This window comes from Lampetra fluviatilis, chromosome 20 (assembly GCF_964198595.1).
Source record: "Lampetra fluviatilis chromosome 20, kcLamFluv1.1, whole genome shotgun sequence".
NCBI lineage: Eukaryota > Metazoa > Chordata > Hyperoartia > Petromyzontiformes > Petromyzontidae > Lampetra > Lampetra fluviatilis.
The window spans coordinates 11,859,775-11,887,593 of NC_136294.1; the positions used below are offsets into that span (position 1 = coordinate 11,859,775).

General features: G+C 49.8%; 2 protein-coding genes across 4 annotated transcripts in view; one reads left to right on the forward strand and one right to left on the reverse strand.

The window, feature by feature from the left end:
- The window catches only part of IKBKB (inhibitor of nuclear factor kappa B kinase subunit beta), a 94,798-nt gene that overhangs the window by 29,652 nt on the left and 37,327 nt on the right, over window positions 1-27,819 (reverse strand). For 2 of the 3 annotated variants that reach the window (XM_078865623.1, XM_078865622.1), the window contains exons 11-17: window positions 26,875-27,063; window positions 24,322-24,424; window positions 22,364-22,487; window positions 20,102-20,280; window positions 17,351-17,412; window positions 13,090-13,199; window positions 12,319-12,368 (exon numbers count right to left, since the gene is read on the reverse strand). In XM_078865623.1, coding sequence (XP_078721749.1) covers window positions 12,319-12,368; window positions 13,090-13,199; window positions 17,351-17,412; window positions 20,102-20,280; window positions 22,364-22,487; window positions 24,322-24,424; window positions 26,875-27,063 — 817 coding nt within the window. The remainder of the gene's footprint in view (window positions 1-12,318; window positions 12,369-13,089; window positions 13,200-17,350; window positions 17,413-20,101; window positions 20,281-22,363; window positions 22,488-24,321; window positions 24,425-26,874; window positions 27,064-27,819) is intronic. The other variant, XM_078865624.1, reaches the window with a different exon arrangement.
- Window positions 1,151-11,217, forward strand: LOC144937999 (retroviral-like aspartic protease 1). Its single transcript, XM_078865695.1, has 4 exons — window positions 1,151-1,226; window positions 3,019-3,549; window positions 10,435-10,486; window positions 11,150-11,217. The coding sequence occupies exons 2-4, from the start codon at window positions 3,031-3,033 to the stop codon at window positions 11,215-11,217; spliced, it is 639 nt and encodes a 212-aa protein (XP_078721821.1). The 5' UTR covers window positions 1,151-1,226; window positions 3,019-3,030.

The window sequence follows — 27,819 nt, forward strand, 5'->3', positions numbered from 1 at the left end:
TAATTGTCTCGCACAACGAATCTGTGTGCAAAATGTCAGCTCGATTGGATCACGGGAAGTGGGTTAAAAAACGACCGAAAGATTTGCACGGTCGTAAGCAAGCACGCAAGCACGCAAGCACGCAAGCACGCGATCTTAATATAAAGTATTTAAAAAATATATTCGCTTGTGGAGGACGCGGGGATCGATCCCGCGACCTTTGGCATGGGAAGCGAGGGCGCTACCAACTGCGCTACTCCGCCATGGCCTGTGGAGGGGTTACGCTCTGGGCTCTTACACTCTGACGTTCAGCCAAAGCCATGAATGCATTCTATTTGAATATATGTAAAATAATTTTTTTTTGCCTAAAAAGTGTAAAATTTTGGGAATTTTTTTTCACGAACAATAATTGTCTGGCACAACGAGTCTGTGTGGAAAATGTCAGCTCGATTGGATCATGGGAAGTGGGTTAAAAAACTACCGAAAGATTTGCACGGTCCTAAGCAAGCAAGCAAGCACGCAAGCAAGCAAGTGTCATGCCGCCGCCACGAAGCCGTTCAGCAGGCGCCCCATCTAAGACCTCGCCACCACCAAGCGACGGAGCCGACCCCGTGTCCCCCTCACCTCACCTCGCACGGACACACCCGCACGCATTCCCCCCCCCCCATAGAGCTCGTGGGGAGGTCACCTGGCCGACCGGTTTTTATCCGAGAAGCCCTTATCGGGATTAAACTTTCACGGTTTCCGGCGATCAGGGAATTGGACGACCTCCCCCGTGCTACGTGGCGCCGCGGCGCTGCGACCAGCCTTAATATGGTGGGGTCGCGGCATGGGGCATTCGGCCACCGCGGTGGAGGCGCATTTTCCCCCCACACACACCCCCACGGGTCGACGAGACAGGCGGAGGAGGGAGGGGACAGCATGAATAGCGGGACCGCATGGACTCTTGCGCATAGTCATGGAGGGTTGGGAACATTATGCTTGAGCGCACAGGCCCCATTGTTAGGAAGGGTAAGGGAGTAATTAGGATGTACGCCGCCAACGCCGCTCACTGATTAGCATATCAAAAGCGCCGGAACCGCCGTGCGCGGGCTCGAGGTGCACGAGCCCATTGTTCAGCGCAGCCTCCCTTTGATGTAGAGAGGATAAATAGTGGGGCAAAAAGGGGAAATAGCTCTCTTACTCCAGCGAAAGGCGACGAGACACAGCTCCAGCCAGCGACCCGGACGTCCGTGCGACGCACCGAGGTACGCTGTTAGCACAAGGATCAGCGGACCGCCGTGGACCCTTAACAGTGAGTAAGAAGGTGAATTAGAATCATAGCAGATAAATCGGGAATAGGTATAGAGGTATCAGCGTAGGCCAGCCTCGTCGACTCACTGATTTAACATCTAGTTCCAGGTAGCGGATAATAAATCATTAATAGCTGATCGTGGCCTCGTGTGATCTCGTGTTATAAGTGTGAACGCGTGTGGTACTGTGTATGCGTAAGCTCGCGGCGTGCGTAATCAGCGTACTCCAGGTGCGCGATCATAACGTGAGCGGCGAGCGCGGCGCAGAGCGGCGCAAGAGTGGGTATCGCGTGTGGAGCTGTAGGCGTGTGTGCGCGCACGTTCACGACGTGTATAATACAGGTGCGCGATCCTAGCGTGAGTGGTCAGGGTTGAGTGAGTGCCGCGCGGAGCTGTGTGTGGGTGTGCGCGTACGTAATTAAACATGCCTACTACGCGGACCCGCGGGGGAGGAGAATCCTGGAGCGACGGCTCTCACCCCATGGGTGAAGAACGCAGCAGCGGTTCGCCTAGCAGCGAGGGGGCGAGTAATGAGGTTAACCCGGCCGTTAGGGGTACCGAGGGAGGGATCTCGGGGGCTAGCGACCCCCACATATTGGTGTCAGAAACGGGACGATCCCCCGCACCCCCAAGGGAAAGAGGCCCCCCAACCCAGATTAAAATCAAATGCACATTTACGGGCAAAGGAATTCCAACATGGAAATCGTTTGCCCGCAGCATCAGGGGGGCGAAAAAGGTTAATGGGTGGTCAGATGAGGAGGCGTTGCAGCAGTTAGAGCTACATTTAGATGGACGGGCAGCTGACTTTGTGGAAGCTTTGCCCGCAAGCGTACAAACTCAGTGGGAAAAATTAATGTGCGAACTCGAACGGCGCTTCGGCGCCTATGACGAGGAGGATGCGCAGGCGGCCTTAGAGGCACGCCGCCGCCAACCCGGCGAAGATCTACGAGATTACGCCGAGGATGTGCGCATGTTGACCCAGCTCGCGTACCCAGAGTACGAGGCAAAAATAATTGAGGGCCTCGCCGCCGGTAAAATCCAGCGATATTTGGCACGCACCCCGTGGTGGCAGCCAAATGTAGACGGTGCACGCCTCTCCTTTAGCACCCTCGTCGAGCGCGCGCGTAAATGCGAGAAACTCTCGGGTGAGCGCGCGCAGCCTCGAGGGAGGGGACGAGAGTGCGCCGTAGCGAGCCTACTCTCCGACGAGGAGGAAGAGCTCGCCATTGCAGTAAGGGGACGGGCAAGGGAGCCCCAGAGACCCAGCGAGACTACCCCGGGGTGGGTAGCCGGGTTACAGACCGGCATTGGAGATATTGCTGGCCGGGTAGACCGAATGGACGGTAAGGTAACCCACGTAGGTGAGAGGGTAACCCAGGTACGCGAGGAAGCAAATAAAAATATGAAGACCCTCCAGTCTGAGATGGGTGAACTACGCTCGACAGTAGGGGGACTAGCCGGGAGGGTGTCCCAATTAGAGTCCGATGTGGGGCAACTGCGTACTGGGGGAGGGAGAGGGAGCGGACAGGGGACCCGCTACGGAACCGCCACCCCTCCCCGGGCGTGTTATGTGTGCGATCGGCGAGGGCATCTCAGGAGGGACTGTCCGCAGGTCGCCCGAGCTAGACAAGAGCTAAGGTCAAACACTAAGGCCCCCCTAGAGAGGGGACCACCGGGGGGTCAAATCGACGTAGCCCCGACACAAACAAGCTGTGAGAATAATGGCGAGCGAGTGATCTCCACACAGGTTCCAGCAACAATGCCAACGGAAACGGTGACTCCTGACGACTGGCTGCGGGAGCTGGTGGCGGGGATCACGGGGGCCACGTCGCTGGTGGAAGGGGAGGTAAACGGAGTGCGTACCCGAATTCTGCTGGACACGGGGGCGGTGGCCTCGCTCGTGAGCGCAGCGCACTGCAGCGCGATCGGGGTCGACGTGCGTCACCTGCAGGCACCGGACCGCGCGCTGCACACGGCGAGCGGAGCCGGAATGGGGCTGCTGGGGAGAGCCACCCTAGAGGTCCGCATAGGCAGTCAGGTGTGCACCCAGGAGTTCTACGTGTCGAGTGCGTTGTGTCACGAGTGTATCGCAGGTACCGACCTCTTAGAACGGCTGGGACTCAACGTGCAACCCCGCCAGCGATGCGCCACCATGGAGAGCAACGGCGAGCGGATACCGTTCTTGGGACGAGAACCGACGCGCCTCCGCTTCGCACCTGTGGCCGCTATCCTGGCGACGGCAGTCACCATCGGCCCGCTCACCGAAATGCTGGTGCCGGTGGCAACATTCCCCACCGACCCCGCGCTCCGACCATCAGGGGAGGTAATGCTAACTCCTCACCCGGAGTTGGCAAAACGGTATGGGGTTGTGGGATCCGCCACGTTGGTAAACGCAGATGGGGGCCGATTGTTTATGCGGATGTTTAACCCCCACAGTACCCCAGCGATACTGCGGCGGCGCACCCCGATAGCCACTGTACACCCCCTGCACGCACGCCACTCTAACGACTCGGTGTTCGCACTCTGGGCTGAAGACCCCGGTCGTCCTGAGGGTGACCAGGACCTGGCCTGGCGAGTCGGCCCGACTCCCCGAGCCGAGGTCATTCCCCTGCTCGACGCGTTACATGTACCATGGGCGGATTTACCTAAGGGAGAGGCCGATCGGCTGCGCGAGTTACTGCGGGAGTATGCCGACGTATTCAGTGAGCACGACTCGGACGTGGGTCGGACCGATCTTGTTAAGCACCAAATTGACACCGGTGCAGCCCGACCCATCAAACTCCCTTCGTACCGAGTGGGCGCACCCGAACGCGCCCAAATCAAAGAGGCAGTTGGGGACATGCTTCGCGATAACATAATTCAGCCCTCGGCGAGCCCCTGGTCAGCCCCAGTGGTACTAGTTACGAAAAAGGATGGGTCAACCCGGTTCTGCGTCGATTACCGTAAACTAAATGCAGTCACGCTCGGCGATGCCTTCCCCATACCCCGCATCGATGACACCTTCGACAGCCTCGCCGGAGCGCGATATTTTTCCACCCTCGATCTCGCGTCCGGGTACTGGCAGGTGGAGATGGCGGAGGAGGATCGGCCGAAAACCGCATTCACCACCCCGATGGGACTATTCGAGTTTCGAGTACTCCCGTTCGGACTCACCAATGCGCCTGCGACGTTCCAGCGGCTGATGGAGTTGGTGATGCGGGGCTTGCAATGGGAACAGTGCCTGATTTACTTGGACGATGTGATAGTGTTCAGTAGATCTTTGTCTGAGCATTGGTCCAGGCTACGAGAGGTGTTCCAGCGATTGCGAGCGGCTCATCTCAAGCTCAAGCCACGTAAGTGTTACATCGCACAACGCGAGGTGGGGTACCTCGGGCATCGCGTCAGCGAGGCAGGCGTGCACACTGATCCGGAGAAGGTACGCGCCGTAGTGGAGTGGCCACGGCCAAGGAATCTGACGGAGATCAGATCATTTTTGGGGCTCGCCACCTATTATCGTCGATTTGTAAAGGGATTCAGCGAGATTGCACGCCCCCTCACCCAACTCACCTCCCCTAAGCACCCCTACCAGTGGACGGGGGCCTGCCAGACGGCCTTCACCACTCTCAAAGACCACCTCACCCACGCCCCCACCCTCGCTTTCCCCGATTTTACCACCGATTTTATTTTGGACACCGACGCCTGCAGCAGCGGGCTGGGCGCGGTGTTGTCACAGGTACAGGATGGGACGGAACGAGTCATCGCGTACGCCAGCCGGACCTTGAGTGGGGCCGAGCTGAACTATTGCGTGACCCGCCAAGAGTTGTACGCCGTGATTTTCGCATGTAAGCAGTTCCGGCCGTATTTGTACGGCAGGAAATGTCGCGTACGCACTGACCATTATGCTCTGCAGTTCCTTCTCACATTCAAGGAGCCGCGGGGGCAGATGGCCCGGTGGTTGGCGCAGTTGCAGGAGTACAACCTGCAAATCGAGTATCGGGCTGGCCGGACGCATGCAAACGCGGACGCCTTGTCGAGGCGACCCACGGTGGACGCTGAGACAAGGGCGGAGGAGGCCTGCCCGTGTTTCACGGGGGGACGCTGCCGGCAGGCAACGGACCCCCGAGCGGCCGCGGCCACTGACCCCCCCCCAGCGAGAGAGAGTGCAGTGTGCGCCACAGAGGCCCTCACAGGTGGCACCGAGGATCCCGTCGACCGCCCGGCAAGCGCGGGACCCGCGGCTCGGGACCCGATCGGACGGATCCAGGAGGACGTCGGCTGCGCCTTCCCGGGCCTGAACGACGAGCAGCTGAGACAGACCCAGCAGCGAGATCCCGATCTGGCGGCAGTGGAGGCGGCACTGCGGGAGGAAAAGAGCGCCCTGCCAGGACCCTGGAGCGGTTTGTATGCCCGGTTGTGTGTGCAGAACGGAGTGGTACGGGAGTTAACCGAGGCCGGCCAGCCGGGGTGCATCTGTGTTCCTGCCCAGGTGCGACCCCAGCTGCTTCGGCTGGTGCATGACCACCCACTCGGGGGCCACGATGGGGAACGACGCACTCGAGAGACCCTGCGTCGCCAGTATCTCTGGCCCAAATTGGCACAAGACGTGGCGGCCTGGGTACAGGGCTGCCGCGCCTGTCAGCAGTGCGGGCCGAAACCGGCACGATACCAGGTACCCCTAAGGCCGTTCCGCGTCAGCCGCACGAATCAGCTGGTCGGGATTGACCTACAGGGGCCATTCCCGCGATCCCATCGAGGCAACCGATATATCCTAGTCGCAGTAGAGTATTTCACCCGCTACCCCGTGGCAGTGGCCATCCCTGATAAAACGGCCTTGGTGGTGGCCCGGGCATTCGTGGAACACTACGTACTTAAGCACGGGATCCCAGAACGAGTCCTCACCGACCAGGGTAGCGAGTTCGAGGCCGAGTTGTTCCAGGCACTGTGCCGAGAGTTCGGAATCCAGAAGGACCGAACCACAGCGTACCACCCCCAAGCGAACGGTATGGTGGAGCGCATGAATCAGACCCTAGCGGGGAAACTCAAACGTATGGCGGCCGCAAATCAACGGGATTGGGACGAACACCTCCCCTACGCCCTTTTCGCCTACGCCACCACCGTACACACGTCGACGGGACAAACCCCGTTTTTAATGATGTTCGGCCGTGAGTCTCGTTTACCCGCAGATCTGCTATTCGGCGTCCCTTCCCCCCAGCCGGAGGAAGGAAGCCGCCCCGTGGAACACCTGTTGGAGACCCTGCGAGAAGCCCGAGGTCGAGCATACCCGCAAGGGGAAGCCGCGCATCGGCGGCAGGAACAGGGCACCCGACCCCGCATGGAACCCCCCTTATTCCTGACAGGCGCTAAGGTGTGGCTACACACCCCTCGCGTCGGGGCCGGGCAGGTGGGGAAACTGACGACCTACTGGCGGGGACCCTGGACCGTGGTGCGACAGATCTCCCCCTGGACGGTACTAATTTATGGCGGGGAGAGGGATCGAGAGACGGTGGTCAACGTCCGCCGCTTAAAACCGTGGAAAGCGGCCCCGGCGAGAGAGAACCCCGTCACTCGAAGGCCCCGTAATCCCGGAGTACCCGCACCCCTCGTGTTGGGGGGCCTCGCACCCTACATGGGCCCCGCCGGGCCCCCGAGACGCCCCGACCCCGCCAGGGGACGGCGCGGACGACGGCCCCTAAACCCCTCCGCTTCTGAGTTTGTACCCCAGCCCGCAGGTACCGAGGTACAGGGAGAGCCGCTGGAGTGGAGGAGGAGGCCGCCGCAGGAGCTGCAGAGGACGGAGCCACCCACCCCGAGACCAGCCACGAGGGCCGGACGGACCCCTCGGATCCCGCAGCGTTTCCTCGTGGGCGCGGCTCAAGCAAGGTGCTCCAGTCAACCCGGGACGGGGACCAGCACCTCGGGGGGCTATGTCATGCCGCCGCCACGAAGCCGTTCAGCAGGCGCCCCATCTAAGACCTCGCCACCACCAAGCGACGGAGCCGACCCCGTGTCCCCCTCACCTCACCTCGCACGGACACACCCGCACGCATTCCCCCCCCCCCCATAGAGCTCGTGGGGAGGTCACCTGGCCGACCGGTTTTTATCCGAGAAGCCCTTATCGGGATTAAACTTTCACGGTTTCCGGCGATCAGGGAATTGGACGACCTCCCCCGTGCTACGTGGCGCCGCGGCGCTGCGACCAGCCTTAATATGGTGGGGTCGCGGCATGGGGCATTCGGCCACCGCGGTGGAGGCGCATTTTCCCCCCACACACACCCCCACGGGTCGACGAGACAGGCGGAGGAGGGAGGGGACAGCATGAATAGCGGGACCGCATGGACTCTTGCGCATAGTCATGGAGGGTTGGGAACATTATGCTTGAGCGCACAGGCCCCATTGTTAGGAAGGGTAAGGGAGTAATTAGGATGTACGCCGCCAACGCCGCTCACTGATTAGCATATCAAAAGCGCCGGAACCGCCGTGCGCGGGCTCGAGGTGCACGAGCCCATTGTTCAGCGCAGCCTCCCTTTGATGTAGAGAGGATAAATAGTGGGGCAAAAAGGGGAAATAGCTCTCTTACTCCAGCGAAAGGCGACGAGACACAGCTCCAGCCAGCGACCCGGACGTCCGTGCGACGCACCGAGGTACGCTGTTAGCACAAGGATCAGCGGACCGCCGTGGACCCTTAACAGTGAGTAAGAAGGTGAATTAGAATCATAGCAGATAAATCGGGAATAGGTATAGAGGTATCAGCGTAGGCCAGCCTCGTCGACTCACTGATTTAACATCTAGTTCCAGGTAGCGGATAATAAATCATTAATAGCTGATCGTGGCCTCGTGTGATCTCGTGTTATAAGTGTGAACGCGTGTGGTACTGTGTATGCGTAAGCTCGCGGCGTGCGTAATCAGCGTACTCCAGGTGCGCGATCATAACGTGAGCGGCGAGCGCGGCGCAGAGCGGCGCAAGAGTGGGTATCGCGTGTGGAGCTGTAGGCGTGTGTGCGCGCACGTTCACGACGTGTATAATACAGGTGCGCGATCCTAGCGTGAGTGGTCAGGGTTGAGTGAGTGCCGCGCGGAGCTGTGTGTGGGTGTGCGCGTACGTAATTAAACATGCCTACTACGCGGACCCGCGGGGGAGGAGAATCCTGGAGCGACGGCTCTCACCCCATGGGTGAAGAACGCAGCAGCGGTTCGCCTAGCAGCGAGGGGGCGAGTAATGAGGTTAACCCGGCCGTTAGGGGTACCGAGGGAGGGATCTCGGGGGCTAGCGACCCCCACACAAGCAAGCACGCGAACTTAATATAAAGGATTTAAAAATAACACACAGTGTTTACCGAAATAAAACGCATACTGACACCTATCTGAATGCAGAGCCACACCATCACCCGCACAGAAATATGCTCTTATCAAGACGCTCATTCATCAAGCTAAGAAAGTGTCAGATGGTGACAGTCTGAGATGTGAAATTCAACATGTTAAAGAAGTGCTGCAAATGAACGGTTACAATGATGCACAAATCAACAGGGCATTGAATGCCAAAAACAAATCAACTAACATTGCGGGAGTAACTGACAAACTAGCCAGATGTTTGCAAAAACAACACATCTGAGTCAGATTTAGCACGGTAAATAAAATACAGAATCTAATATCTGGTACAAAAGATGTATTACCGAAGCTATCAACAGAAGGTGCATACAGGATTAACTGCACATGTGGTAAATGCTATGTTGGGCAAACAGGACGAATGATCAGCACGAGACTAAAAGAACATTAGAGAAATATTAAATTCTCCCAAATGCAACTGTCAGCAGTAGGAGAACACGCGTGCCAACAAGGACATTCAATTTATTTTGATAAAGTTGAAGTTTTGTGCAAAACTAGCTACTACTGTCCAAGACTAATTAGAGAATCTATCGAAATTGAAAGAAATCAAAATAACTTTAACCGTTCGGATAGCTACCGCCTTAGTGCTGCGTGGAAGCGAATCATCAAATAAGTCATTATTTAAATGCATGCCTACAAATGGCAGCAATCTTAAATAGGGATTACTGTTGGTTCGGCTATTTTAATAAACACAATAGAAAGGAAGGACAAGTTCAAAGGGCTGGCATAATGCACATGCATAATGTACGTTGCCTCAGTAATGCCGCCGCCACCCCCCACATTTTGCAAGAGCGCAGAAGTGTGGTCACCACATCTACGCCTCTACATAAGGAACGAAACAGGTGGACTTCTCCACAAATCAGGCTATCGCCTGTATGAAGCTAGTTGTAATTACTGGCGAAACGTCGTACTCAGATTGTAAATGTTGTGGCTTGGCTCTCCAACACACCGGTTAGTGCTGTACTAGTGACGAATTAGCACGTTCTGTTTACGTGACAACCCTTACTAGTTGGCTGTGTCGGGCGGTGGCGGATTTTAACGACACATTTATATATTTACGCGCTCTACCCCAAAAACCTCTATTATGGCAGTAGTATTTGGTATTTATTTGTGTTTCCGTAATCTGACGGAACCAAATGCGTTCCATGGCCAAAAGAGGCTTTTCTAAACTCAGCTCGATCACGCAGTTGGTCTGCAAATTGTCAAAATATAAAAATTTCTGCAAAAGCAGTACCTATCATATAAAACTGTTTTTCGAATGTCTGCTTTTAAGAACTATATATTATACTCGTTCGTAATGCCTGTCCTCGCCAGGCAAAAGTTTTCAATAAATGTAATAATTAACCTGATGATTTTTTACAATGTTTATCTATGATCAGACACTAACTACTCCAAAAATGTGTATGTTTCCGCAAAAAAAATACTATTGTTGACGACTTGATTCAACTTCTTAATTTAAAGACATACCCCTGGGCTACTGCTTAATTTAAAGATTCCATTCTTTAATTATCAGAAAGACTAAAAAATTAATAACTCAATACTCTATGAGGGGAAGCTCTCCTATCTTTTACCGTTTTCGAATTATTCGGATTTGAACATCATAAAATGCAGATTTTTGTCGCTCAAAACGGCTTAAATCCGAAACAATCTCAAAAACAATCAACATAGAACAATGGTTCTCGCTTAAATTTTCTGACACGCACAAACATGTTTATGGGGCACTTAAAATTGATATTTGGCGGCCTTAAACTTAAAAAAAACCTCGGATTTTATGATTTTTCTGTTGTTTGTGTCCTAAAAGCTACGAATGTACCAGGCATCAGCTTTCTACCTTGTCGAGAAGGACCCAAGAGGTTTTGAGAATACAGATTAAGGTCTTTATTTATATAGAAGATATGTTTAGACCAACCAACTTGCCGTTATACAGATTCCATTTGTATACTTCCTGAGGATTCGTAAGCATGCTTAGCTTGAGTTACAAATAGCACATGCGGACATGGCACATAATTGCGTTATATAAGTAATTTGAAGGCAGGAATTAACGATAATCGAGGCATCCTTTTTACATTACAGCCTACAACCTCCGGCCAAAAAGTGATGCAATCAACCAATTTAACACAACGCACGCTGGCAAAAGCACTTTATTATAAGCGCTTGGTATGCTTGCTGAAAATACATTGACTGGTTTGATTTAAAAATTGATGCGCAATCACTTTAAGGGCGAACAGCAATAGGTAGCGGAGTACACCTCACTTGCTCAGCATGCTCAGCACCGAGCCAGCATCGGAGTCGATAGTTTCATTCCTGTAGCCGCCCAGTAATTTTTACGGAGGAATTAGTAAAGTGAACGTCTGCTGTAAGTGATGAGTGTGAAATGATGTCGCGGCACTTACATGGAGCCACTGTGCTGTTTTTCAAAGCTCAACGTTGACATTAAAAATTATAACGAATTTAAAACGGCGAGTCATTTTACGCTTTGGCCATCCTTGACTCCCGCTGTGCGCCCGTGAGAGAAGGCGGCGTGCTCGCCGCCACGGGTGGCAGCGCGCAAAAAGTGTGCAGCCGGGGGCTGCGTGCGCGCTGAGCGTCGGCGCAAAAGCCTCTTGGGGAAAGGGTACAATCCCTGTGGTCAGCCACGGTGGCGAGATAGCAACTACCTCGCCTGGTATGCAGGAGGTCGCGGGTTTGAACCCGGCCCTGACAATGCCTGTATATTGAGTTTGCGTGTTGTCTCTGCCGGTGGTCGTGTGCATTTTACTCCAGGCGCTCCGGTTTTTCCCTCCACATTTAAAATCAACATGCGTTTAGAGTCGTGGGCTGCTAGAAATTTCCACTCGATAAGCCACTTTGTTGAGCTCTCATTTGGGGCTAGGTCACTTCTTAAAAAGCGGTATATAGCTCAGTGGGCCTTACCTGTTAAAATAAAAAATAGTTTTAGTTTTAAAATTGGCTGAGTACTTCCCTAAAAAAAACATTACCAACTTAACAGAAATCTCATATCGAGATCTCATATGGAGATTTCGAGGTGACAAACCCCAGAAAATGATAGCATTGATTGTCGCGAATAAGAATGATGTAGTGTGTCGTTGTGCTGTGCATTGCGATAACAGCCTTGGGGTTCTTGTGTTTTTTAAAATAGAATTTCTGGATGCTCCCTGGAGCAGAGTTTATACTTATGGAGCATGCTTGAAAGCCGCCTCCTGGACAGCGCAATTCAGTCCTCTGTGCCTTGCGACAACCAAGCTGGCAAGAAGCGATAAACAAATAATTGAACACGTCCGCTTTATGAATTAAACAAAGAATTGCTAAGACCAACGCAGGAGGATTTATCCACAACTCTGGCTGTCACCAGATGATGCTGGTTGTAATTACCAACGAAACGTCGTGCTCAAATTGTAAATGTTGTGGGTTTACACACCAACACACAGGTGTGCTGAACTCGTAAGAAATTGGAATGTTTTCTTTAAGTGACAAACCTTACTAATTGGCTGTGTCTGGTGGTGGCGGGTTTCACGACACGTTTATATTGACCGAATCTAACCCAAAAACCTCTATTATGGACAATATTGGTCTTGAAAGCTTACTACGTGTTAAACTGAAAGAATTGCTGTTTTCCAAGCATCATCTTCTCCCTCTCAAACCCTGAAAAACGATCAGGACATCGCGCGCACTGAAGCGTGCTTACCGCTCGGCTTCTCTCGCAGTTGTTTGTACAGCTCCATTGCCTTTTGCTCCCTGTAAAAGTAAAAAAAAAATCCGTTGTTTAGAGTGGTTAGACAGACAGGGAATTATGATGATGACGGTGGCTTTTAAGCACGTGAATGTGATGCAGCCAGCAACACCCCGGGGGTCACATTCGTCTCCCCAGTGCTGGTGCCACCACGTGGTTAAATTTTTTTATTACAACTCAACGCGAAGCTGCTACAAAACCCCCCCTGCAAAACGGGGTGGAAACTCCGCGACAGCGACCCGCTCGATTTCGGCGCGACAGGTGCCCAATGAAGGGGAAAAATTGGGCTCACTGCTCCCACTCAGGTTGGGACCACGTGTGCGCAGATGGGGCATTTAGATTTAAACGGGGAACACATCTTTACCAACAGGTGGCTCTCAGTTTAGCCCGAGTTGACTTACAGGATAAAACAAATGGCGGGTACTCTCGAATAAGCTGTGTGTTATATCACTACCAATAGTAATAATAATTTATAATTCAAACTTGTCCAGTATCTGCTCACTGTCGTAGAGAGTGAACGACCGAGGGGCACGGGGAAGCGTAGGATTGAAGAAAAGCAGCAGGCGCACGTGTCGGAGTGATGGGGAGGGGTGGTGGCACGCACGTGTGGGGAGGTGAGGGGATGTGGGTGGTGGGGGGATGTGGGTGGTGGGGGGTAGGTGGGGGGGAGGTGGGAGGATGGGTGTGGTGGAGGGGTGGTGGGGGAGGGTGGGTGGCGTCACACACGTGTTCTCCAGCACGTCGCCTTGCCGCCGCGCTGTGGGGCTGCGCTGCAGCGCGACGATCTGTCCCTGCACGGCCAGCAGCTTCTCGTCCACCTCCACCACCTCCGTGTTCTGGGTTCAAGGGAAGAGGGGGGGTGAACTAAAGTAAACGTGAGGCTCTCATTTTACAACGTCCGTAAACGCGGGGATGCTGCCCCGAGGTATAATGGTCAGCGCGATTTGATCTCCTGGCGTGGCAGCTGAAACAATCGTGTATTGCAAGTTTATTTTTTTATATTCTTGAACCCAAAGAACTGGAGTCACACAGAGGAGATACATTCTGCACGAGTCAACTCGTGACCCCGTGCTCTGTGGCCCATTGTAAAGAGTCTGCTGCACTCCAACCACACATCAACTTAGTGAACCCGATCAGAGCACGGGACTCGCGACGTACTTCGCCAAAGAAAATAGTGACGATCAAGACGGCAGTTTCTAACTTGAAGGCAATGGCATTGTCCCGGTCTGCCATCTGAGTTTAATCAACCTGGAACCGATGCAAAACTCGAGACCCTGGCATCAACGTCGGTAGCAGAGTTGTCGATGTTCATCGCACGGCTATATTAAGCTTCACCAGTGGTGCTGGGTTTATTATCTTTTAACAGGCAATGCATTTTGCGAACGTTCCCAAAACACAAACTCCTATTGGCTCCTTGAGCCTCTTCGTTTTTACAACTCCCTCGGGTGATTTAAATCCAGTTGAGCTCTGCTCCGGGATAAGATCAAAATCTCTAAACGTTATTAGATAGTTACATTTTTGTCAGCATAATAATTTTGGTATTTTCCCCAGGTTTGAGATTGCACTTTTGCTATCGTTAGTGTAAGTGTCATCAGAGCAAGCGTCTGTTCTGAACACTCGCAGAACAGTGCATCACTTCTGAGATCGCCTTCAAGAGATCTTTTGATCCACACACTCGAGGCGCTCCCTCATGCACCCCCGCTAGAGATAATAATTTGTTGCGTGGCAGTCGAACTGGGATTTTCTTTTTCATTTCAAAGAGCTGGAATTCAGCCAAATTGAGAGAAAAAGCATATATAATACGACGGTTTTTTTCGTGCAGTCAGCAGAGGTCGCAAACGGGTTTTGATTCCTTACCCGTACCTGGCCGCACCAGGGTCGCAAATGGGTACCCGTACCTGGCCGGGTACGGGTATCGGGTACCCGATTGCGACCTCTGGCAGTCAGTGCTGATTAGACCGAGACCAACAACCTCGCTACATCTGAGAATCCAGTTGAATCGCGGGTGACCGCCAGGATCAGAACACAGACTCAGTGGTGCCAGCGCAGTGCTCCGGACTCATCAGACGCCCAGCCACCACAGCAGTTCAGTTTTTATTTAAGTGTTATCTACACTTGCATTGCTGACAAAGATTTACATCCGTAGTCACTTTTGACTCAAATTACTCTGTTGGAAGTGGAAGTCGCACATTTTCAAGTGTCTCTCCAAAAAGCACTATGTAGTTTACTTAAGAGGTGATTTGAAGTTGAAGGATTGATTGCTTATGCCGTGCAGCTTGAACGTCCGTGCACTCCAATCGCTTCAATCGTTATGAAAAGTGAATTGGATCAGATCATCGGTTCCATGAATTTTAAAATAAAATTTCGATTCCAAAAAGGATCGTCAATACATCGATAACAAATGAACAACCCGGATATGTATGTGCGTATGCATGTTGAACTTATTTCGCATCGTACGAAGCCAACAATGCCAAGTGGAGGTGCGGGATAGCAACTGGATGCTAACCCTAACGATACAAGGAAAATATGACGGAGATAGAAACGGAGTGAAACCATATGCGATATGAAGCCGTACAGACACCAACGAGATTACCAAATCAAGCTAAAAGCAATGGCCCAGTTTGGCCTTGGCAGCACACGCCAACAAACAGTTTTGCATCCGATATGTTAACGAGCGATAATGGACGGAATCAGACCGACCGAATGCATCCGCACCATGACGAGTGAGCGAGCGCGCGGGCGGTGACGCAAGGAAGGGATTGGTTTACGCAGCGCAAGGGGAAGCGATTTAATTTTTACGTTTAAAAAAAAAAGATGACAACAAAGATTGGTAATTGCCCACGCGCGATGGATAATCGTGATAATGCATTGCACTGTCCAACCACAGTAAAGACACCTTTCGCTCAAATGTACTCGCACTTTCTCCACGATGTGCAAAGATCGAAAATGGTAGTGAAGCGCTGATGTGGTGTTCGCGTCTAAATGGTCTATAGATAAACTGTTTGAGCATTTTATATTTTTATCACTCCCCACTTATGGGATTTCAGTTGTTGCATGCACCATTTTCAGCTCACATTAGCTTTTCACCACCACCTATTTCCAGTTACACCGTCACCATAAATGTTTATTGAAAATATGTTTGTAAAACATTCATGGGATGGTACAACAGCATTATTGACCTACGGGGAAGCTATAGATAGGGTTTCAATTAGATGCTATAAAAATCCAAACCGTACTTAACTAGTGTTTGCTACAGCTCCATTTTCTGGAGCATGCAGTTGCATGGGTACGAAACATAAGGCGGATAGGGACTCTACAGGTGGCCACTCTGCGCTCCGAACCCGGGATTTTCCGCTTAAGCGCTCCCACCATCTGTTTATCTGAGGCTGAAAATTATCTCACAGCATTGGAGCATCAAGCTAATTTGTGCCGGAACTGTGGGCACACATTTTCATAATTACCTCCGAGTTACAAAATTACCCGAATGTCCCTATCTGATGCCTGTCAGGGCAAAAGGTCCCTTAACTAAACACTGGGCCGTTATAATGCTTCCGTAATTCCTAAAGGATAGCCAGCTGGTGCCATGTTTATCAATCTTCAAAGGGCTTCTGTTGATGAACGGGGTGATATTATCTAAAAGGCCACCTGCAGCCAATGCATTTGGGCACTTTTTTGTTCAAAGTCCTGATCTTCAAAAAGTAAATACAAAAAATTGTATTCACCTCTACTTCTGTTGATTTTGGGCATAATTCCTTCCCTGTGCTGATCTGGGGAACACTGCTTGTGGTTATAGATTATTACGACTCGGGCAACATTTTATAGATAAACAGAAAATATATCTCCGACACATCTATCTCAGCAGATAAAAAACAGAATTTTTTTAACACAACCCACCAGCCCAACATAACTTACGTTTGGCTGATAAAAGTCACAATTGTGTGGCGAGTCGCAAGCTGTCAGCTGCAGCACAATTAGGCAGATATGGCTCTAAATCCTGGCACGCCCAGAAAACGCATAGCGGGCTCTTTCGCTGCGTCCCGACACGGCAACACCTGACCCCGTGAGCCCATCCAGACGCATCGCATTCAAGCGAATTTCATCCAAATTGGGTGGCGCCGAGTTGACGGCGCTTGCTTCTTAAGGATGAGATTTAAAATTCCAGTTACGGGCAAAGTCAACCTGTTATCCCCTCTTGCGGGTGATCTCGACCTATCATCCCCTCTGTGGGTCTCTCTAAACGAAAGGTACGCGCCCCCCTACCCATATCTGTACCTCCACCTACAATTATAAGTTTGATGCAAACTATATAATACGTACTTAAAGCTTTCGTGACTGCAGGAATTCATATTCTTGGGTCTTTCGGTAAAGTCACATAGATAGGTTCAAAGAAATAACAAAAAACTACGACGTTTCAAAATAAAAAACGTTGCGATCGCAACACAAGCTTGTGTTGCGATCGAAACGTCATTGTTATATTCTTTGAACCTATCTACGTGACATTACCGAAAGACCCAAGAATATATAGAATACGTAAAACAATAATGGTTGTCTTGCATTAGTATTGCATATAACTAGAAATGATATCTAACAATGGGGGGGGTCTCCTTCCCTCTAGACATCTGGCAGTTCACCAGCATTGCTTCAAGTAAGCCCCATTCTGCTGCTGAGACACCAAATATCAGAAACCGTCCTTGAAATAAATCACTCCTAGAAGTCCGTGTGAGCGATGGGATGTGTAAATAAAAAAAGTTTTCATACAGAGAAACAGATGTGGGAAGGAGGCATATTTTACGTTTATCTATTTTGATACTTGTAGTCTCCAAAACGCTAAATTATAATTCCGTGTTAGACGTTGTTCTCGGAAGACACTGGCATTTCATTGCTTGTTTGAAATGGGAGACAATCCCTCGTTCTGGTGTTCGCTTTCAAGATTTCTCCGCGACGCGTAACAGGGGCAATGCTCACGCGGACGGAGGACGCCACCCACCTGCACCAGCGCCTTGGCCTTCTCCTTCATTTCCAGCCACGCGCTGTGCATCTTCTTTGAGGCTGTGCAGAGCGCACGCCAGCAGAGACACGGACAAATTAAGAACTTCACAACAGAATCAATTTTACAATTGAAATCAAATGGCCGAGTGGCGCTGTAAATGACTTTCGTTCATCACCCATGGCAAATACAGTACTAAATGGGATTATTTTTGCCAGTATCAAAGTATGAATAAGTTCGTGTGGTTAACGCAAACTGGATTCCTTGCAAAAGGTTTCTATTTGGTGTTTGAAAATCTTTACACCTGTTTTATTGCCAGAAAGGGTCAAACCTATTCTTGTTTTTTCATAAGTACACGACTAGCAAGTAACATTTACTCCTCACCATCTCCCTAGTTTTGCATTCTGTGGATGTAGCGTTGATCATGACCTTGGGAAGAAGTATCTCTTGAATAAGTACTTCCGGCTGCTGCTGCTGCTGCTGCTTTGAGTTAAAGTCTTACAGAGCTGAGAGCTGCGTTGAAAGCCAGATTGACGAATGAGGCTGTGCATTGATTCTCTCATTTCATTACACTTTTAGAGCTGTGCTGGCCACATTTTAGCGGCCTGTTTCAGTGAAACCATTGGCCGAATTAAACGCAGTCGTGGGCAGAATGCGGCCGATTGGCTGCAGTTTTGGTTTGTTTGTTTTAAAACACAGCTGCTAAACACAGGCCCCAAATCGGCAAGCAACAAAACAGCACTGTCACATTTGTAATATATATCGAGTTAACACATTTCTTGCATTGACGTAAGAGCTTGGGGAAGGAGACGACGGGAGGGAATTACAAAGTGGAGCAGTGCGAGGGAAGAAGAGAAGTGTTGTGACCTGCAGTGTGGTGGTTTAAGGTGTGGGTGATATGAAAACCAGTCTGGTAGACCGAGTCCTCAACATGGGTGGACGAGGAATCAAAGAATAAAGTTCAAGTGAACAGTAACACGGTCGTAGCAATAGAAGTGATGAACTCAACTATTTGAATTCTACCAAGTCAGGCACACCAAGCTATATAGCTCTTTTTCAGAAGCCACCAGCCACAAATGATAGCTCAACGAAGTGGCTTATCGCGTGTACATTTACAGCGGCCATGTTTCTAAATATGGAGGGAAAAACCAGAGGAACCTTTAAAAAAATGCCCGCAACAGGGAGATAGAGAGACACGCAAACTCCAAATACACAGACGTTGTCAGGGTCGGGATCGAAGCCACGAACTCCTGCATTCCAGACGAGGTACTTCACATCTCGCCATCATGGTCGCCACTGCAGTTAGCGAGATAAGGAAGCGACTGACTGCCGGTGAGCGAGCATATGGAGTGAAGGCGTGCGAGAGCCCCAATCACCCCGACAGCTTTACGCTGGACAACCCTGGCTTACAGCCCCTGTTTAGCAATATCTGCGCTGTTCAAAAGAAAAAGCGAATGGCCTTTTCTTTTTCTGGTGCATTATGTAATTTAAAAGTTTTCCATTGCATTTTCACTCAGGTCTGCCTCGCAAGGGATATTAATCTCCACGAGCTCTCTCCCGAATCTTAAACATATCTCGCCAAACGATCGAGACTGATGGATGGTGCCAAATGGTAACAACCACCAGCCTCTCAGGAACACCAGAGGCTCCAAGCAACGTTTACTCAATGGCACAATTTGAGGTAAGACCTTGTATTAACGCGCTTTCATACAACGCACTTTCACTATAACACTGTTCTTCTATTCGGTAGCACTTTTCGCACTACGTAGAACACGCCGTTATTACGTGGAAAACGCGCGCCCGTTATAATGCGGAATGCGCACCGTTATTACGCGGTTTCTGAGCACTTGACAAACTGCTTTTTTTTATCCGAGCGGTATAGTGATACAGTATTCGGCGACGTACCCTCATCACAGTTCTTTGTCCCGCCATGGGATGCCTGCAGGCTGATTTTATAGCGCAAGTGTGATTCAGAACGGTAATACCTCGCTCAAATGTGGTTTTCTTTTATCTGCGCCACTTTTTAGTAATGCATCTACTACCACATTAAAACGAAGGGTTACTCGTTGCCAGGTGTAAATCGAATGCAAAAAAACCCATCTCTGTGGTCACTACAGGAAGATGCAACCCTGTTCCTAGGCTGTGCGTGGCAAAAAATGCGAATCTCAGCCATGAAACGCTCAGGTGTATTGCCATAGCGCCCTCGAGTGACAACATCACCACGCTGGAGACCCCTCAAAATACATTCACAAGGGGGTGACAGCCCCTCGGTTACCCCGGCTATGTCACAATATGCAGGGCACGGTAGGAGCCGCTCAACGTTATTTAAATAGACCAGCGTGCACTTGGGAATATGAAACCTGTCGAGGTGGCACATCAACCCGTAGCCGGAATTCAAGTGGTGAACGTGCGTGTTTTCTATTGGCAGAAGCGGATTTCGACTCGATACTGGAACAGGATTCGCACCCAATCGTTTTGTTTAGTGTATCACGCAGGCTTTTGCGACCAATATCATTCATCAGAGGTTGTTTTTTAGGGTTAGATCGCGTAAATATAAGCGTGTTGTTAAACCCGCCACCAGCCGACACAGCCAATTGGTAAGGCTTGTCACATAAACAAAACATGCCAATTCGTTACTAGTTCAGCACACCCGGTGTGTTGGACAGTAAAGCCACAACATTTTTAATTTTTGTTTGGGTTGCATTTTCCTTTCGAGGAGGAAGGGGCTACACAGGGGCTGCCCATCCATGCCTTCGAGCCCACTCGGCATGCCCTCACAGATGCCGGAGTTCATCTGCTCCTCGTATTTCTCCAGGTCGAGTTGAAGGCTGCTGAGGAAGAACTCGAGCTTGGCCTTGAGCTGCTGAGCCAGGGCGGCCGTGAAGCTGCGCAGTTTCGTCAAGCTGCTGTTGTAGCGCAGGAGGCTGAGCCTGCATGTTGGGGAGAGCGCGTGCGTGTGGTGAGCGTGTGTATGTGCAGGTGTGTGTGTGTGTGTGCAACGGCGTGTGTGGGGGTGTATAGTGTGTACGACACATGTGTGCGCGTGGGAGTGTAGCGTGTGCGTGTGGTCATGCATGGAGGTTTAGTGTGTTGTGTGTGGGGTGTATCGTGTGTTTGTGTGCGTGGGGGTGTAGTGTGTGCGTGTATAAGGTATGCATGTAGGTCAAAATGAAGGAGTGGATAATCATGTTAATTGAAACTCAATTCACGTAACAACAACAACATATATTTACCAAGGTGCTGTTTAAAGTAGCCAGGCGTCTCAAATCGCCGCACAATTGGAAAAGCACAAACTGGACATTGAATTGAGGTAGGAAACAACTCGAGGAGGGTGGAAACTCCACGAATTGCATCTGGAACTCTGCACGACTGCATCGAGAGAAAGAAAGTGATGAGATAAAGTGATGAGAGATAAAGTGATGAGAGGTAAAGTTATGAGGTAAAGTGATGAGCGATAAAGTGATGCAAGAAAGTTATGAGATAAAGCGATGAAATAATGTCCATGTATTTAATAGTTTATTTACATATTTAAGGCCATTTATTTAAAATATTTTAATGGTTTTCGAATAAGGAGCGAATCCCACCCAGTGATTGCTGTGAAACTCTCCATTGCGGCCTGTCACAGGCTCAAGCGTGGCATGTCAGCAATGGCCCAGTGAGATTTCAGCATTTTTAGGGCAATATAGTTATTATACAGGACATTGTCGGTAAACTAATCAAAGTGAAATAACAAGTACATTTGTATGTGCATGCATGCATGGCAGCCGTCGCAGTATAATGGTATATCTTCTTGGTTCTTTCGGTAAAGTCACGTAGAAGGGAAATAATAAAATAATAAAAATAAAACATAATAAAATACGTGACTTTACCGAAAGAACCAAGAAGATGAATCCCTGCAGTCACGAAAGCTTTAAATCGAAATTTATAATGGTATACTTTGGGAAAATAAAGCAATCTTAGTGAATTATCTCATCAGCTTCAGTGTATTCCCTTGCAGACAACAATTAAAGTCCATTAGCCATAACGGTGGTTTCAACAGTGTGTAATTTCAAGATCAAATTAAAAAATAATTATTTGTTATTTTAAAGCAATGTTCTGCGCTGTGAATTCCCATGAGATGCACACAGTAAGAGCAATCAAGCACCTGCTTGGCCTCGTCGTTAACGTTCACGAATGGGCTCATATAGTTTAACTGCAATTGAAACATCATTTTAAATGGAAATTACCAAAGCGAACTTTCATTATTATTTTTCTGCACGTTTACCCAGGAAAGACTCAATGAGTCTCAAGACACTTTTAAGGAGGGTCCTACCAGGTTTTTGCAGTCGAGGGTGATGTTATTGCTGTGTGTAATCCCGATTGCGTTAATTTGCAGGTAATTATTCAGCAATGGGATGTCCGGCCAATACCAGTTCAATTTGGCAATGGGGAGGAAACCAGAGAATCCGGAGAAACCCATGTAGAACAGAGGGGGGGGACACACAAACTCCGCACAGAAAGGTGCCCGAGGAGGGAGTTGAACCCAGGCACTTCTTGCTAATGAACTGCAAGTGTTAACAACTGCGCCACCGCCCTGCCGCCCTGAACAGAAACCTTAGGAAGTGTCACAACGTAGAAGATTAGGAATATTGTCTTCAAGTCTCACCATCAATATTTTACAAGTCTTAAATCACATCCACAATTCATTCAAAACAAAATCTCAAATTACGTGCAAGTAAAATGGTGCGGGGAACGGTTACAGTGGTTAACCCGGTGAACCGCGTTCAAATCCCATGCAGGGAGCGGTTGCACAGTGGTTAACCTGGCAACCCGAGTTCAATTCCCGTGCATGGCCTGTAACAGTGGTGAAATTTTTTACCGGTCCCGTCCCTCCCCGAGGTCGACTCAGCCATAAATGCGTATCTGGTGTGGTGTGCAAACATTCGCCAAGAGAACTTGCTCTCAGTCTTTCGAGACTAAACTAGGGGCGTAATGCTTTGCGTGTCGAGTTGGGGCAGCGGATAGTTTACGTACATGGCGGCCCTCTGTCCCTGCTGCAGGCGGCCCAGGTGCTCCTTCATGCTGCGCACGTAGTGGTAGGCCTGGCCAAATGCCCTGCGCTGCTGCATGTACGACAGCAGCGTCTTCGACTCGGACACTGGCGGAGAGGGAGTGCCAGATATAGACACGCACTCAGACGCTACAAACCTGTCGATGAGGGAGGTGCTTGCAAGCGAATGCACACGCCGAGTGTTTTCAATTGAGATAATTTAATTTGGCCTCCAAATATCATCGGAAGGAAGACTGTTCCAGATGGCCGCAGAAGTGCATCTGAAGGCGTGCGATGCAGTGACCGTCTTTGGTCGATGCCTATAGAGCTGGGATAAAGCCGATTCATTAATAAAATAATTAAACTAATACTTCTTGTGGTCGATTCCTTACGGCCCCTTTAAAATGGCCACCTCTTTAAATAAAATTAACGTTAACCGCTTGCACGTTCCGAGATTCAGCGGTGAATGGGACACCCCCACCCTGCGACTGTCAGGCATCTCGGAACGGGAAAGGGTAAAGTGCAAAATTCGCATTCAATAAATTTTTGTCCTGTCATCAGTGAGCAGGCAAAGACCATCAACTCACTAAGACAGTTGGCCAGTTTAATCATGGGGCCACTGAAACCCACATTAATCCCCATGACTTCTGTGGTGCCGGTTTAGTGCCCCCTACCCATGAGCCACCCAGCCACATTCAAAATGCCAGTTTTTGTCAAATGTATCTTGGTAACCAAAAGAATGGCAGCGTGCAAATGGGAAATGTACCCCCAGATGCACAAGTGATACAATACAAATGTAGTTAAATGTTCTGATGCCTCTATACATTCACATTTGTGTTCTTAACTGACATTCACAGGGCTTGTGTATTTCACACGAGTTGTGTTTATGTATGCATGTTGAACTTATTTCACACCCTACGTAGCCTAGCATGATAATTGAAGTTGCGGCGAAGAACAAACTAAAACAGAAAAAGCAGTTCTAAAGAAATGAGCTTTCAATCTAGAATTAAAAGTGCAAAGCTCCAGTGGCTTCCTAATATCAGAAGGAAGAGCATTCCAGACGGCCGCAGAAGCGCATCTGAAAGCGCGCGATGCAGTGACCGTCTTTGTTCGATGGTTAGCCAATTACCTCTGCGAGGATGACCAGAGTTCGCGTGATGGTTTATGCTTTTTGACACGATCAGCAAGGTTTTGTGGTTCATCACAGACCTCATGGGTTCACCAGACACTCAAGCACAGCTGATAACATCTGCTCGGTACTTTGTTTTTACAATCTATCAAGCAAAAGGGTCGACATAAGGCAGCAGTGTTGTTTAATTAACTTCTTCAACCAATGTAAAATAATTCGGAGGTTTTATTACAGACGTAAAAGCCAGTATTTATCAACCCCTGCTTATCCAAATATAAATGGTGTGCATCACAGCTGCAAGACACCAAAGCAAGTAAATTAAATAAAGCAAAAGAGGTATTTTTAAAAGCATGAGTAAAACAAAATGAGAAGATATGCAACCTGTAACCTGGCTCCAAATGTCTCGATTCTAATTGCTAATTTTCTGGAGAGAAAATAAAATCATTACCCTGCAAATGTAGAAATGTTGCCAATAAGGATAAAATTGATTTGGCAAATATAGAAACACACAAATGTAGACTGAAGCCAAGGTGTTAATTGATCGCCGAGATTCAATCAACGGAAGACGAAGTATGTCCAATTATTCACAACGGACATTTCTGAGAAGTATTGGCTTCAAATGGGAGGGTAAATGCAGCTCAGGAGCTTTTTTTCCCCCTCGCAGATTGCAACGCAGAACTTCTAATCGAGAGCCGAGTACGCCAAGCGACGTGCCACCCACTCAATCAGGCATGATGGTAGCCCTTTTTACTCACGGTGCCTTATGCAGATATAAACATGGCCGACGAAGTAGACGACGATGCTGGTACTTACCGATGTAGCTAACGAGGTCAGGTATTTTGGGAACCCTCAACTGAACTCCGTATTCCTCCCTGCTCTTGTCGAACAGGTAGACCAGCGACATGTTCCAGCAACCCTGCACATGTTGGATGTATTACAGTCATCATTGCCCATAGAATAAACTCTCCAACACACCGGTGTGCTGAACTATTTACGAATTGGCACGTTCTATTTACGAGCTGGCGGGTTTAACGGCACATTTATATTTACGCAATCTAACCCAAAAAACCTCTATTATGGATAATATTGGCCACGAAAGCCCACGTGTTAAACAGTCCTCATTGTCATCGTCATCACTCTTCCCCGCGGGATACTGTGCGATCTATAAACATTTTCACAATTCAGCACAATGGATGTTATCTCTGATAATCCGCCACGAAGCCACGAAGACAAATGATGTTTAACGGGATAACGTGCCGTTGTTTGCCTGCTGGGCCGGGTGGCAAGCAGACTTCCACCCTCTGCTGTTCAGAAAAAGGAAGTGGCGGCATTACCGTAATAATTTGTTTCGCCTGCCGCGTGCGTTGACAGCGATTTGACTTTGTAGGAATGACATTTTTGTTGTTGTAACTTTCTGACCCGCCCCCCCTACTAGACATCTCTGAAAAATATCTTCATAGCCCATCGGATTTCTCCAGGCTAAATAAAGACTCTGATCCTGATTCTGACGTGCACAAGGTGAAACTCAAATACATAAGACACTGCGCCACACACTCCCGACGGGTAACACTTTTGGGAAGTTCGAGTCGTGAGATTCGGGGTGATGATGGACGACGGTCAAGAATATTGACGGAGTGGCAGCCAAGGCATGGGACGTATTCAGGAGAGGACACCCATCGATGAGACGGAGCGATTCAATTTCGGTTCGTGTGCAGGCCTGAGGTGGATTACTGCACCGCAAGACAGTAAGAGGTGGTGGTGGCTTGGGGAGGCCTTCATCCAGCAGTGGATTGCCTATGGCCAGTGATGATGACTACTTTTATTCACAAGCAAATACTTGTAGGTGCATAAAGAAGCTCCCACTGGTTCGCACACAGCAAGACCCAAACACACACACACAAATAAACAACAACAACCGCCATTCGCCACTAAGTGGCGGTGACGTCACCACGACGCTTGTGCCAGGCCATGTGCACAGACATCCACCGCCAATTGTGTACACACACACACTAACAAAAGTAGACATATACCGCATTGGATTTTAGATTCTCCGCACAGCATACCACAACATAAGAATGGTAGTGCACAACTCGTGTTTCCTTTGTTCATTTTTTTTATGTAAATGTTTATAATTTGTTTGCGTGTAAGTTATTCATGATAACGTTTCTTGGAATATATCAAGTAAATGTACGTGCGTCGAAAACCCACCTCCACCCAACACAGGCAATGAGTAAGGTTTGTCTGTTTACGTTTGCACGGTTGCCCCGTGTAGTGTATTGATATGCTCCTTTATTTAGATGGTTCAATCGACGAATCCAAGATTCATGAAGCACCATATTCTGAAGCTTGGATGGCAATGACAACATTTTACTGAACGTAAGAAACTGAAGAGAAAATCATTGTTTTTAGTCCGTTATTGAAAGCACCGCTGAGTAGACTTCAGTTGCCAGAGACTGTTCCAGACACCGGGGCTGCTTGCCAAAGCCGAGTAGATTTCACGCAGAGCAGCAGCAGGTCCATAGCAGACGGGCGTAGTGACAGTACAATATTGGCCGATGGCACTGCTCAGGCAGGTTGGTTGACCTGTCGTCTTTGCTATAAAAGAAAGCACTGAGACCTTGCACTGCACTCTCTTATGCACCGATAACCAGTCCAGGGACTTCACAAAAGTCCAAGAGCACACGAGAAAGGCTCCGGCGAGGAGGGCGTTTTGGCGACGCTGGAGACGTTTGCCGAGCCCTTCACCGACTCCGTACAACAAAGAGTTGGAATTGTCCAGGCGTGTGGCACAGACTACACGTGATGCCATTTCTGATGTGATGTAGAGCTCGGGTGTGGTGAGTGCGTGACTAGATTAACTCGCTCATTTGTGATTTATTATTTGATATTATTTGTTTTTAACAATTACTAATGCCAATCGTTCCTGTCTCTTAATGTGCACCTTTTCCCAAATGTTATAGCATTGGATTCAATTATCAGTAACATTATTCATCCAACAATTTTGTCTCGGTCAGAGTAAAGCGCGGACATGTTGTGAATTCTACTCGAGCATTGTATGCAAATTGTACCTCACTTAAAATATTTCACGCAAACGTGTTTTAGTTTTCGATGCAAATTGAACCGTAAAAGCCAAAATGCCTCACCTATTTTGATGACATTACAGTCAGCACAAAACTCTTTCACCGTTCTTTTTTGCAAAAGCGCTTGCGTCATGAAAACTTAAGAATGGGGAATTTCCGCCAGGTGATGCGCGGTTTGAGAATAGCCATGAACACAACACAACACTCATTTCAGCACGGAGGACACTTTGCTTGCCCACACGCCGGAGCGACCGCGTGAGCGAGCGCCCACGCGTGGAATCCGTACCTCGGGCAGGCACTGGTCCACGGGCTTGCGAGGGTCCAGCATGATGCCCGTCTCAAACAGCAGCTCCTGGTCGGCCACGGGGATGGTGGTGGATGCCATCACTTGCTCCTGCAGGTGCTGCAGGGACTCATCGGGCCGTACCGTGTACGCCAGCACCTCCCCCGTCACCATGTTGAGGATGTGCACCGTCTGCACGGAAATAACCAGCGGACTCGTTCACAACCCCGCCACAGGGTGGTGCTCGTGTTACGCGTGCGCGGTTCACCTGAAGCGGTTTATGCAAAGTGCCTCCCGAGTTCTTGGGCGAACATTGCGTCTGATTCGCGATATGAAGTGTTTTATTACTATTATTATTGGACGGTGAGAACAAATCGAACAACTATATTTGCCCGGTGTTTTTTTTCTTTTTTCCCCAGAGTCGTTGGTAACCAGGGGTCCTGAGTGCAGAAAAATTGCGTGAATCTAAGCAGGAGGCGATTTGCGTCACGCTACAACAAAAACTTCGCAGCCTTTTCTCAGACACGCCTCTCCAGCCAATCGGCTGCTGTGGGGATTTTGGCATCAAGTTCCACGGATGCTACTTGTGCTGCAGCAGCAAGAGCAGCAGCGGCAGCTCCATTTCTCCTCTTCTCAGGGAGAAGAGTGAAGTCCGCGTGCAAAAAGTTGGATGAGCGGTGGAGGGGGAGTGGAGGTGTAGCGGTTAGCGCGCTGCGCTACGAACCCTGCGACCAGAGTTCAATTCCCGCTCACGGCCAAAAGCCAGTGATGATTATCTAAACCGGTCCTTGGCCTCCCCTAGGTCCACTAAAGCCTCAAGTGAGTAGCTGGTGCAATGTGTAAACATCACCACTGGGGAGACAAAGGCGGCCGGGCGTGGTGCTGGCCACCCACCCCCCTCGTGTGTCACAGTACCGGCCTTCACAGGTGCTGCTCGCAAACAGCACT